The sequence below is a fragment of the Hibiscus syriacus genome, unplaced genomic scaffold (genome assembly GCF_006381635.1).
Source record: "Hibiscus syriacus cultivar Baekdansim isolate YM2019G1 unplaced genomic scaffold, ASM638163v2 tig00111708_pilon, whole genome shotgun sequence".
NCBI lineage: Eukaryota > Viridiplantae > Streptophyta > Magnoliopsida > Malvales > Malvaceae > Hibiscus > Hibiscus syriacus.
The window spans coordinates 818,862-832,843 of record NW_024063159.1 but is presented as its reverse complement, the minus strand read 5'-3'; the positions used below and the strand labels follow the sequence as shown (position 1 = coordinate 832,843).

Here is a 13,982-nt window from a genome sequence, read left to right as displayed (position 1 = left end):
TCTCATCAATTTACTATTAACTGTTGATTTAATAATTATAATTTTAAAGTGATTTTAATCTATCTTTCTTTATCATTTGATCATTAATCCTCAATCCTTAAAATAGATAAAAAGTATTATTGTTTAAACAAGATCATTTTTAAATTATTTGTGTTTATAGTTTCTTAAAATTTAAATTAATAAAAAATATAAATTTAGAAAACATAATTTTTTCTATTTTAATATTGTTAAACCAATAATTATAACAAATTTCAAAATTAATAAATTAAAAGATTAGATTTTTAAATAAAAATATAATAAATAATAGATATCATAAAATAAAAAATAGAAAAATGAAAAGTTAAGTTATTATAACAACTTTTCAGTTGTTTAAATAGAATAAATATAATAAACTCCATAGCATTTGGTTAAAATCTATAGTTAACACTCCCTTAAATGCACGAACCAACTTATCTTAGTAGTTAAAGAAATCGTTGTTATTTTTAAAAATTACGAGTTCGAGTACAAGTAGCTGCAGCAAATTAATTGAACGTTTACTGTCAAATAATTATTAAAATAATTATAACATATATAATTTTATAATCATTTAGCTTAATAATAAAAATTCAAATAAATACCGCTTTCCAAGGAAAATAAACCATTTCCCTTTCCATGTTAGCAGCAGTATCTTTCTACACTTCAAAAACAGTAATCACTTAGTATTTTTATTTACTTTTTAATCACTTAATAAGTCACAAAAGCCAATTGTAAGGAATTAAAAGCATCCATGATCATCTCACAACCAGACCAGCACCATGTCCAATTTCTCCTCTTTTTTGAATTCTTTAATATATGTGATGAACTGCCAAAATAGAGTAAACAAAACACAGCTTCACCTTCTTTTACCTTGAGTGAGAGACCCATATTTGTTTAATACGCATGCAGATGCACCTGAATTCCCTTGCTGCTGCTCGTCTTCATTTTCTTCACAATGAGAGATATGGTTTCTTGTTTCAGTGAAAACGCAGTAAATGTTTCACAATCTTCATGTTCTAGCAGCTATTCAAGCAATGCTTGCATCTCTCCGAGCCTAGCGCCTTCGGTCCAGAATTCCGTCACTGGCGTTTACAAAGTCATTCTTTCAACCCAGAAGCAGTGTTTAATCAAGGTCACTTGGTACAAGAACCAAACCGGTTCTGGTCAAGGCCTTGCCATAAACTTCGGCGATGACCACCCTTCAATATGTTTCAAACTCAACACCAATTTAAGGTTCTTCAGGAAGAAGAAAGGAAGCAAGTGATCGAATCCGACCATTCGAAGATCGAAGTCTTTTGGGACCTTACCACCGCTAAGTACGACACCGGACCCGAACCGGTCGACGGGTTCTACGTTTTAGTCATGGTTGATTCAGAGATAGGCCTTGTTTTAGGCGATATGGACGAAGAGACAGTCACCAAGAAGCTCAAAAACACAACCCCAGTTGCTAAAGCTGCCCTCATTTCCAGGCAAGAACATTGTTCGGGGAATACACTTTATTCCACCAAGGCTCAATTCTGTGATACGGGCATTGTACACGATATTACAATAATATGCAGCGGGGAACATGAAGGCTTAAAGCACCTGGTTTTATCGGTTTGTATCGATAAGAAGACGGTGATAAAAGTTAAGAGGCTGCAATGGAATTTTAGAGGAAACCAGACGTTATTCGTTGATGGGTTGCTAGTTGATCTGATGTGGGATGCGTACGATTGGTTCTTCAAGCCTGTTTCTGGTTCAGCCGTGTTCTTGTTTAGGACAAGAAATGGTTTGGATAACCGGCTTTGGTTTGAGGAGAAGATGGTGAAGAAAGACCAAGACAGAGTCGAGTTCTCGTTGTTGATTTGTGCCTGTAAGAACACATAAACAAACTCATGATCACTTGTTCATGTTAGGTTTCTTGTTCTATTTCAGTTTTTTTTGGTCCAAATTTACTTAGATTCTTTGTTCATGTGAGAGAAGAAATAACTTGCGCTGTAGAATATTTTAGTTTCTGAGAGTTGCAGGCTGGATTTTCTTTTGTTTGTGGTAAGAAAAGATTTCGAAAATTAATTACAGGAAATGGAGCTGCTAATAATGACTTTGTTGCGAGGTTGAAATAATTGAAAAGCTGGTGAATTTTGAATGAAATGACATCTCAAATGGAAGGGCATCAATGAAGATTTTGCTAAAAAGTAGTATTTGGATATATTGAAAGATATGAAGGCAGATTTGTAGCTTTTGCCTTTAAAAGGACAAAATGAAGTGGGGAATCTCCTGCTAGTGTTCGGTAACAATTTGACCATAGAATATTTTCATTTAAATTATATAAGATTTCATGGTTTATCAGTCATAGAGTATGCATTTGTTACCTTTATAATGAAGATACATAGTGATCATAATTCTAGCTTGCTTTGGTTCTGCTAAGACTAATGTGCATTAGGCTATGAAAACAAGTGAGAGCATGTGCATGGGTTGTTTGAACCAGTACATGCTTGACACCTTTCATAAAAGGATAGCAGCCCATGTTTTAGGATGGTTCTATTAATGGTCTAATTTTGCACCTGCTTAGGACCCTTATTTAGCAAGAAGCACGTTCCACAGGCAAGAAGCAAAAGCTTAGCAAGGGTACTTTGGGTTCATTCAGATGCCACTAAAAGTGCAGGCATTAAGTACCCCTATAGTCAAGCTCTTCTTCGTTGGACCATCAGGAAACCAATTAGGATAGAGAAGGCATACATGTGCCCCTGATAAAGAGAAACATTAATTTAAATGAAGACAGCTAAGAAATCCTCATGAAATTGAACTGTTACTGGACCATCTGAAAGAGAGAGTTTGAATTTAAGGATACAAACATGGGGTGGCATCGATTTTTTTTATTAACACATAAATTAGACAGATATCTTTTATGGACATTCAATCTAAAAATAAGACAAACTAGAATTGAGGTGGCCAACACCATGAATCAATGTCCCATGTTGGAAATGTATTGCAAAATTCACACATTACCAGGACAAATAAAAAAAATGAACAATCGAATTAGATGAATCGTGTAGTGGTGATAACTACTACCTTAGAAATAAATTCACCCTGATATGTGTAATCGCTATTACAGGTCGATTGTCGCCCGAGGTTAACACGGTCGCTCCGAAATTTCGTACACCTGAAAACGTAGTGAATTGTGGTTGTATTGCTCCTCTGATTACCTGAAATATTTAAAAGCTTAGAAAGCTTTGAGAGAATGAGAGATGTTTGAGAGTGAATTGGTAGGTTGAGAAGCTTGCAAAGCCTCTCTATTTATAGGCTGAAGTTCAGGGACAAAATAGTCAAACGAAAATCAGATACAATTCTGATTTAATTGCCGGAATTAAACTCTGTTGTAATAGTTGAATTAAACAAATAAATATGGCCTCAAAATAGTCTAGATTCGTAGTCTAATTTCCAGCCATTTGTAACTCCTTATATTATTATTGTAACTCCTGTAACTGGCAAAATAATCAGCTGTTAGTTCCCTTTGAACAGAGATGTAAAATAGTCCAGATACATCCAACGTTACACATGTTTAAATTCCAGAAATTGACTATTTATGTTTTAAATTTCAGAAATCAAAACGACAACTAATTAATCTCATCTGTTACACTCTAAAATTTAAATCAAACGCAACCTATAAATATCAGACTAAAAATTATTTCACATTTTGTTTGCTCATAAGGAATTTTCTCCAAAAAGATAAAATCGTGGATGTGTCGAAGATCATATTGCCATGTCCACGAGCCAAGATAGATAGCAGTGACACACAAGTTTACCCCTTGTTCTCTATTACTCAACAAAGGAGGGAATAATGCACACTATAAATACCCAAGTCAATTGTATTTTCCACTCAACGTGGAATGGTATATTTTCGCGTTACCAACACCCCAAAGTAAAGACAAACTTGCTTTATGGTACATAAAAGAGTGTTGGAGGGGAGGTTTCAAACAGCCAACTAAACTCAAAAACAGCAAAAACTTTGAAAATCCATCTGCCATTCTTCTTTTCTTTGTCTCGCTGCTTTAACTGAAAAGGGGTCGTTCTAAGATCTTCACAGCATCAGACTTTCCTTTTTGCTTTGTCTATGGTTTCTTTTCTTCATGTGCATTTAAAAGATTAAAAACCAAGGTGTTTCTGGGTTTAAAGTACAAAGTGTCGGAGGCTGTGCGTTCTTGGATCTGCCTTGTGGCTATGTCAGATTCTTCATGTGAATTTTACAGGTGCGGAGTGGAGAGAATTCTTTTACATTTGTTAGTTGGAAAGTGAAAGTGATGTACATAGCCTGTGAAGATAAATTTAATATGTACTTATGCAGTTAACATCTCAGTTTTCTAACCATCATTTTTTCCATATTTACCATATCACCTATCAAAATAATCTCACGGAGGGTCACATTCATAATGAGTATATGCGGTACTGGATTCGAATTAAACGTTTATCTATTTTGGTAAATTGGGGAATCATGTGTTTGTCACTGCAGTAACCATGTGATTATAAAGGTGTAAGGTCTGCTTTCATCGGGAATCATTTCATACTGGAACTCCAAGCTAGGTGCATTTTCTGTATATATATGTGCACATAGAGATGACAAAGCAATTGTGTGGGAAAATAAGCATGTAATATACCTATTTAACAACCATGAAGAAGAAAATAACATACATTTCAAGTTCTCCAACTTCTCAAATAATCCATAAATTCATCTGATCAATGATCGAAAACGAAAGAAACAATAAATTTATACCAGTGTTCAGTGATCCGGTAGCTGAAAGGACCTTATCTTCTACAAAAGAACACCATCAAATTAAATCAATCAAAACATAGTAAGATCCAGAAAAAATGCAATATCGATCAAATATAAACAATAGGGGGCACTTACTACACTCTTTTGCGTGACAAATGCACTTCAGCCCAACACCACAGCTGCCATTAGGCTTTCTACATTCATTGCAGATATCCGGTACATGGTCGGGAATGTCGAATGAAATCCTTGTCCCCAAATCAACTCCTCCATACTCTTCCTCACTCAAAGACCTTCTATAAACCCTCTTGTAACTTGAGCAACCCAAATCTTTTGGATGAAAATCAGGGTCAAGCCTTTCAATATCATTAACTACTAGACAATAACGAGAATCTTCAGAAGAGGGTCTACACATGTGCAGGCGACTGCAGTTACGGATAAACGCCGCTGCAGGATGCCTTTTGTGTGAGCAGTTGAAGAGGAGGAGTGAGTTGGGGTTAGGAGGAGAAGGGAAACCAGCTGAAAGGAGTGTTGGGGATACAAACTGCTCTGAAGAAGAACAACTACCGTGAAACACTGTTAGTGTTTTACTTGTGTAATCAATTGAAGAGATGGGAAAAAGACCCAAAGAGGTTCTAAAGTATAGCTTCTGAGATTTGCATATGATCATGCGGTTTAATGGGAATGGTTTTGTGGAATTTGGAGACAAGAAAGGCCCTTGAAGCTGAATATTACCACAGTGCATAGTGGGAGTGTGTAGGGCTGTATAGGCGTTCAAAAGGAGCATCTGGGAAAGGAGAAAATACTGAATCTGGAGGTTGTTGAATGTTTGCATGATCTTTTCCATTGTTCCTTTGCTTGTTTGACTGTTTCAGATGATATAAATGAAATTGCAGAGATGGTGATAAGATAAGAATATATGAAAACAGAGAATGTTAATTTTTATATTTTTCACATGGACCATTTTCGTTTTACAATGTTATCTTTTTTTCAGTGGTATATTGCTTTTCTTCTTTAAATATCCTTTTGCATCTTTCTACTTGTTCCTCCACGTGGCTGATACTTGATTTTGATCGTGCTTGGTCGCTTTCTTCATGTATATTCGTAGACCATCAAGTACATGTCCTTTGGTGCCAATTACATGCAGAGTTAAGAGGGTGTTGATGAAAATTGTGGAGTCTTTTGAGCCTCTTTTTGCCATTGTGGGATGATTATGGCAGACATGATTATGGGATGGAACCAACTTGATCATGCCTAATTAACCTATCCGCATCGTAGGTTATCGATTAATGTGGAAAAATCTTTTCATACCCATTTGAGCTAACAGTTCTACACGATATAGGTAACTCAACTAAGAAAATCAACAAGTATTTTCCAAACAAAAATGATATAAAGGCAACACCTTTTGGTCATTGTCCTGGGAACTTTGCTGGTGAGGACATCAATACCTTTGATAGACTTTCCTCACCCAGTTGGGCTCATGATTACTAGTACCTTATATTCTCCTTCCTTTTAAGGGTTCTATTGTTAAAAAGAAGCTAGCTTTATGGTGGGCTTGATTTGGGGGCATTCTCACAAATTTAGCCCAACAGAAAAACATAGGTTTTTTCTTCTTCAAAAGAATCTATCATGTGTATGCGAGTAGGAGTCCGTCGTATTTTCTGGATAATTTCTTGGTTTTGTGTTTTTATATGTATAATTATTCGAATTTGAGATCTTTTAATCACTGAATTCGTATAATGGTTCAGCCCATCAAAGCCATAAGTAGGATGCTTTCTTATACAACAGAATGTCAAAGTTATCCTCCAACATTTATTGAAATAATCATTTTGGTCTCTAACGTTTTATGTTGAGGAAAACTCTCTCTATGAATGAAAATCGTTAGTTAACACACGATTAATGCTCTAAAAAAGAGTCTTTTATCTTAAAATGATTCAAAATGCTCTAGAAAAAAAGAATAAAAGACAGTAACTATTTTACCAAATGATAGGATTTTTTATCCTAAAATAAAACGTTAATGGATCAAAATAATCATTTTAATAGACGTCGATGACCAATTTCAACATTATACCTTTTTTCTGTTGTTCTTGATTTTGTTTAAGGATCTTACAACTTCAATACAATAAACTAATTGATAATTGATATTTATTTAATTAATTCTAATTGAATTAAACTGATCATACAAATTTTAACGTTAGACTTTTTGATAATATATTATAACTAGAGAAATCCATTTACTTAATATCTAGAGTATAAATTTGATTTCCAACGCAATATGAAGGTTAAATATAAAATGGATTTAGTGTGCAACTGCATAATCCAAAGAAGATCTTTGTCGCGAATCGAATACATGATTCTTGCTGACAATTAGTAACATCGACCTTAGCAAAACATCTGCGGGAATTGCTTTCATAAACCACAAATCATGGATGCACGTAATTGCAATATAGTACTAATAATAAGAAGAAAAAAAGTCATTCAAAGTCCCTGAACTTTTTAAAGAAAATAATGTAGTCCTCATCCTATTTTTAGATCAATGTGGTCCTCTAATTCAAAAAAAAATCTAATGTGATATTTTGATCAACGGTTTAATCATTTCCTACTGTTATAAGTTGGGTAAATTACATCATTCCTCATTCAACTATTTTCTTTTCTTCTATTTTGGTCAATAAATTTTAAAAATTTTCAATTTCGAAAACACTAAAGAGTTCAAGGATTAAGCTGTAGTCAACCCAACCCGCGTTATATCCTCCGGCTGCATTATATATGTCCCATCGACCGCGTGCTAGTTTCATTAATATTTTTGGTAGTCATGAACTTAAATGCATTTCAAGTCAATTACATTATAGACCTTCAAGTATAATGTTTTAAAGTTGATTGGACTAATAAAAATAATGTCAGAAAAAGACATTAATAGTTGATGTCGAGAAAATACTAATATCTTCGAATCATCGATAAGTGATAGTGTTTATTTTAGTTAATATTTTACTTTTAAATTATTCTTTAATCATTAATTTTTATGGTTTATTTGTTTATTTTAATTCATTTTTTGTCCAGGACGTACGATTATGAAAATTACACAAAAATGATATAATTCTACATATTTTTTATTTTCTAAATAAAAAATGGCTGGAATTCGGATTTGGATTAAACTCATTTTAGGATAATATTTTAAACATTATATTTTATCTTTGTATTTTAGTTTAAATAGGTTTTTGTATTTTAATTAAGTTTTAGGATATTACTTTTATATTTTATCTTTGTTTTAGGTATTTTAGTTGAAATAAGTTTTTGTGTTTTAATTAGGATTTAGAATATTATATTATTTTTTAGGTATTTTAGTTTAAATAGTTTTAAGTGTTTTAATTAGGATTTAGGATGCTTTAGATTGTTTTTAGGAATTTCAAGGCTATAAATACCATATAAGGGTGAGCCTAGAAACATATCTCTCTCATTTGAGAATAAAATCTTCTTTTCCTCTTTAGCTTTCTCTCGATTTTTTCTCATACTTTTCTATTATGCTAAGTATGACTTTGATCATGCTTAGCTAATTCTCTTTCAAGTCGAAGGCTAAAGCGAAGGCTCAATTCCAAACGTGAGAATTGTAAGGTACTTAAATCGCTTCGGATTTTCTCTATGTTTTCTGAGCTTACTTTTCAAATCAAAACGATTTCGACATTGGTCTGTATATTGTTATGGTTAATGTTTGAAGAAAATATTTTCTTATTGAAGCATATTCAACTTCCCGAGAATACACTTAGCAAAATTGTTTGCTAAGAAGAAACTAAGATCGGAATCAGTTGTTATTGAAATGGCACAATCCGAGTTGGCAACGAAGAATTGTCCTTGTAAGCTGACGTGAATCTTGAAGTAAAAATTTGTTTCGATGATCCGAAGAATTTGAGACAAAGCTGAAGTCTGAGGCTGCTTTCACAATAAGTTTCTCTTTATCTCAATCTCTTTAATTTGTTTATTTAATTATTTTTCTTTATTTAATTCTTATTTTTTTATTTTAAAAAACTTTTAAAAATCCCCCTTTTATATTTATTATTATTAATATTTATTATATTATTTTTCCTTTTTTTATTATTTATTTTATTTTAATATATCTTTTCAACTTCATTTAGAATTCTATCTTCTTCTAAAATCAAGAAAGAGTTTTATTAAATCAGAAACACCACAGTCCTTGTGGATCGACCATGCTTCTCTATACTACATTTTCCTTTTTATTTATTAAGAAACCATGAATTATTTTGATAGCAAAACAACGGTTATCAAATTGGTGCCGTTGCCGGGGACTAACGACAAGTATTAATTTATTTTTCTAGTTTTTTATTTATGACCAGAAGAAACTCAACTAAATTAGTAGATCTAGATCCGGAGATAGAAGCACTAGCATGAAGAATCCACGCACAAACGCTTCGAGAAAAGAGAAAAAAACAAGAAGAATAAGAGCAGAAATCAGAAACAGAATCAAATCCGGACTCTAAAGCAGACTTATACAACATTCCGATGGAAGAACAAACGATCCGAGAGTTAGCCACAACTCTTGTCACTCAGACGCCATTATGCATCAATTTTCCTAGTGGTGTGACTCCGTTTCAATTAAAGACTGGACTTATTCATATTCTTCCCACTTTTCACGGCTTTCCCACTGAAGATTCATACAAACACTTGTTGGAATTTCACATGGTTTGCACTAGCATGAAACCACATGGAGTTATCGAAGATCAAATTAATTTGAGAGTTTTCCCTTTCTCTTTAGCCGACTTGGCTAAAGATTGGTTATTTTATTTACCTTCAATTAATTTGAAAGTTTTTATGACTATTGGGAGATATTTAAAAAGCTTTGCACATGTTGTCCACAACACGGATTAAGTGAGCAAATGTTACTTCAATACTTTTATGAAGGTCTTTTGCCAATGGAAATGAAAATGGTGGATGCCGCCAGTGGAGGAACATTAGTCAACATGACCCCAACAACAACAAGGGAATTGATTTCAACCATGACAGCTAACTCTCAATAGTTTTCAAGTGAACCCAGTCGAAGGGTTCACGAGATAAGTACTTTTTCCCTTGAGAATAAGTTAGACAAATTAACTGAAAAAGTTAATTCACTTTATTGCAGGAAAATCTGGAGCAACAAGAGCATGTGGGATATGCACAAAGCTAGACCATCCGATGGATTGCTGCTCACTGATACAAGAATGAGGTAATGCAGAAATCAATGCCATAGGAAACTTTCCAGGTCCTCCACAAAGACAATATAACCCATACAGTAATGCTTACAATCCAGGATGGCGAGACCACCCAAACTTCAGCTATGCGGTAAATCAAATACCAACTTATCAACCAAGGCGTCTTCTTCAACAGAAAACGCAAAACTCGTCATTGGAGGAACTCATAGAAAAGTTAGTAATTTCACAAGAAAAGCTTATTGCATCCCAGGAAAAATTCCACAGCTGAACCGAAACACATCTTCAAGAGCTAGATAACCAAGTAATCCGACTAGCTCAAACTATAGGAAAATTAGAATCAAAAGGAAGACTACCTTCTTAAATGGAGTTAAGTCTGAGAGAGAATGTTAGTGTCATCACACTCAGAAGTGGAAAAGTTATATCACCCGAAGTTCCAGCAGAAAAAGACTCACATCAGGAAGAACAAGATGAAATACCACCTTTAGAAATACACTATACATCTGACTCACATCATTCTCTTTTTTCTCATGAAATCGCACCACCACCCTTCCCATTAAGGTTGATGAAGCGTAATAAAAGAGATGAAGAAAATGAGATCTTAGAGGTGTTCCAAAAAGTTCAAGTCAACATACCTCTTCTTGAAGTAATTCGACAAGTACCAAGGTATGCTCGATTCTTAAAAGAACTTTGCACTACAAAGAGGAAATTAATGGGACACGAAAAGGTAAATTTGGGAGAATACATTTCTGCAATTTTTCAACGAAAACTCCCACCAAAGATGAAGGATCAAGGTATGTTCGCTATACCCTGCAAAATAGGTGATTTTAAAATTAAACGTGCAATGTGTGACTTAGGAGCTTCAATTAATGTTATGTCATTTACTATATATAAAATGATTACTAACGAGCCTTTGAATGAATTAGGAATAACCATACAGTTGACTGATCGATCTGTGATCTATTCAGTGGGAGTAATGGAAAACGTCTTGGTAAAGGTCGATATATTATTCTTTCCTGCAGATTTCTATATCATTGACATGGAACATGATAAGTCGGATTCTTATTTCGAGGCACTCTTAGGCCGACCCTTCCTAAGCACATCACATACAAATATCGATGTTAGAAGTGGTATACTAACAATGGAATTTGATGGTGAGATTTACAAAGCAATGAAATGCCCTGATCATGTTGAAAGAATTAATTTTGTTGATTTTATAGATCCTTTAATTAATGAATATATTGAATCTAATTTTTCTTATGATCTTTTTAAGGATCCTGAACTTTGTCACGAAGAGGAAGAAAGAGTTTGAAAATATTAATTCAATCAATTCTGATTTATCTTTATCTTCCTCTAAAACTAAAATTTTACCTTCTGTTTTGCAGGCACCTGAGGTAGAATTGAAGCAATTACCGAAGCATTTGAAATATGTCTTTTTGGGCGAAAATGAAACTTTGCAAGTGATCATCTCAAGTAAATTATCCGAAGGAAAAGAGGAAGCTTTGGTAGCGGTATTGCGCTCTCACAAGAAGTCATAGGATGGACCATTTTCGACATTAAATGATTAAGTCCCTTGAATTGCATGCACAAGATCAAAGTCGAAGAAGGAGCAAAGTCATCACGTGAAGGACAACGCCGATTAAATCCACCGATGATGGAAGTAAAATCGTTTCGATGATCCAAGGAATTTGAGACAAAGCTGAAGTCTGATGCTGCTTTCACAATAAGTTTCTCTTTATCTCAATCTATTTAATTTATTATTTAATTATTTTTCTTTTATTTAATTCTTATTTTTTTATTTTAAAAAATAACTTTTAAAAATCCCCTTTTATGTTTATTACTATTAATATTTATTATATTATTATTTTTATTTTTAATATATCTTTTCAACTTCATCTGGAATTCTATCTTCTTCTAAAATCAAGAAAGAATTTTATTAAATCAGAAACACCACAGTCCCTGTGGATCGACCATGCTTCTCTATACTACCTTTTCCTTTTTATTTATTAAGAAATCATGAATTATTTTGATAGCAAAACAACGGTTATCAATAAGGCTTCAGATAAATTGTTAAAACTTTTAAGCCATATGTAAAAGTCTTCATATGATGAAATCGTTAAAGACATCTCTAATTACTTCAAATTAGAAGAGTGATTTCAAAGAGTAATTAAAAAGAAAGAAAGAAAAAGAACTAGTCATTTGTGTGTATTTCTCAAAGTAAACTTCACCAAAAACAATTTTAATAACTCAAAATACTTATATCCATAAGCGCGTTGGCTCTGATCTCTTGTTCTCGAGAATTTTCGCTTTCAATTTGGATTTTGGAATTGGATTCGCGCGTTTCCAATTTGGCTTTGGATTCTTCATGATGGATCTTAACTGTAGTTGAGTGGTCCAAACGAGCTTTGCCTCTATTCTTTTTCACGTGCCTGAATTCCGTATTGATTCTAATAAATGTATAACTTATTCGATTTTTAATGTTTCTTTACAAAGAAAACTCTCATCATTTTCAACCTATACGATAAAAAAATCCAAAAAGAAAGAAACAGATCAACACACAGAAGAACTATTCTTCTGTTGAATCTGTACATGAGTGATTGGTCTTTTATCAAAAACGAAAAAACCACCACAAAAATCATCAAAACCATATAAATATATAAGCAGATGCTGCAAATTTGGAAATTGTTGCTATGACTTTATACATAGATAAACAGACAGATGGTGTTCTGTTAAAAAAAAAGCAGGAAAAAAGATGGTTTATCGTCTCGAAGATCCGAACATTTGATCAAGAAGGATGACGAGAGCCATGGCAAAGTCCGTCCTGATATGACCAGGCTGAACAAGAAGACGGAAGATGTCGGTTCCGTAGGTAACTCCTTGAACAGCTTCTTTTCTCTTTATCTCCGCTACTAATCTCCTACTGTCGTCGTATACCGAACACGATCGTTGCGAATATGACCCTTCGATATCGAAAACGATGTTGTTTCGGTTTGCGGTGTTGCCGGGAATAACGTAGGCCAAGCAGTTTTTGTTTAGGATGTTCATCGATTTCCTCACACAAAGTGTGGGAATCACAAAGGTTTCTCCCTCGTAAACCAACCAGCTATCCCCCAGCTCATTTTCTGACAAAACAAACGTCAAAAATCATCATCATCATTCGATCGCAAAACATTAGCCGAATATGTCGAAACAAACGTAAAAAAGAAGGTACCTTGCGGCGGATGGTGAGGAGAGGGTTGCCGGTGGCATCCATGAGAAGAATCTCGCCCTTGTGGCCGTCCATGTAATTATCCACCCTGAACACCAAATTACCTTTACTATCAACACCGTGAATCCATTGCAGTTGAACAGCAAGGACTTTTTCCAGACGGTGAGAACCGCCGCCTCCGTGACGGACGTCGATAACAGCTTCGGCTGCTGCCTGTGGAAGACGCCGGTGAAACCAGCATTGGGGTAAACCCTAGTCATTCTGGTAAACGTTTCCATCCTTTTAACACTGGCTTGGAAACAAGATGGCATGCCAAAACCAACACTAAAATCTCAACAACTCAAGACGAGAGAGAAAATCTGGTTTGAGTGGAAGAGTTTGGCGGACTGAGAGTATTTTTATAAAGGAGAATAGCATCACTTCGTGGGGCATGAATATATAATTGAGAATGATGAAAGGGACAGGGATGAATGGGATTGATCGGATGATGTGCAAATGAGCCATCCACGAATTTTCAGGAATAGAAGTTTACATCTTTGCTTGAAAGCCAGCCAATAATTAATGCCAAATGCTTAACGTATATAAAATGTTTTGTCATTTGTATTTGACCATTGTTTATATATCCCGGTCATATCTCGGGTGTGCTATTCTTAATATATTATTAAGAAAATATATTATTAGAAATGTTATTATTTTTTAATATTTTTAATAAAATGTTATTTAAAATATTATTATTTTTATCGAAAATATTAATATTGGGCGTTACTTAAAATGTTTGACATTTTCAGTAAAGTGTTACCTAAAATATTATTTTTCT

At 33.9% G+C, this 13,982-nt stretch overlaps 1 protein-coding gene and 2 pseudogenes across 1 annotated transcript; 1 reads left to right on the top strand and 2 right to left on the bottom strand.

Annotated features, from left to right (window-relative positions):
- Positions 1–970: 970 nt before the first annotated feature.
- Positions 971–1,981, top strand: LOC120167976 (annotated as a pseudogene).
- A 2,706-nt stretch (positions 1,982–4,687) lies between these two features.
- On the bottom strand, positions 4,688–5,671 carry LOC120167926. Its single transcript, XM_039176817.1, has 2 exons — positions 4,901–5,671; positions 4,688–4,804 (listed from the first exon to the last, which is right to left on the bottom strand). The coding sequence occupies exons 1-2, from the start codon at positions 5,607–5,609 to the stop codon at positions 4,704–4,706; spliced, it is 810 nt and encodes a 269-aa protein (XP_039032748.1). The 5' UTR covers positions 5,610–5,671; the 3' UTR covers positions 4,688–4,703.
- Positions 5,672–12,532: 6,861 nt separating this feature from the next.
- On the bottom strand, positions 12,533–13,534 carry LOC120167989 (annotated as a pseudogene).
- Positions 13,535–13,982: the final 448 nt, after the last annotated feature.

Excerpts from the sequence above, each read along its gene's own strand:
- LOC120167926 (XM_039176817.1), bottom strand. The coding sequence starts at position 5,609 with ATGGAAAAGATCATGCAAACATTCAACAACCTCCAGATTCAGTATTTT. Across the intron at positions 4,805-4,900 it reads TTGTCACGCAAAAGAGTGTA|AAGATAAGGTCCTTTCAGCT; the intron begins GTAAGTGCCCCC and ends GTTCTTTTGTAG.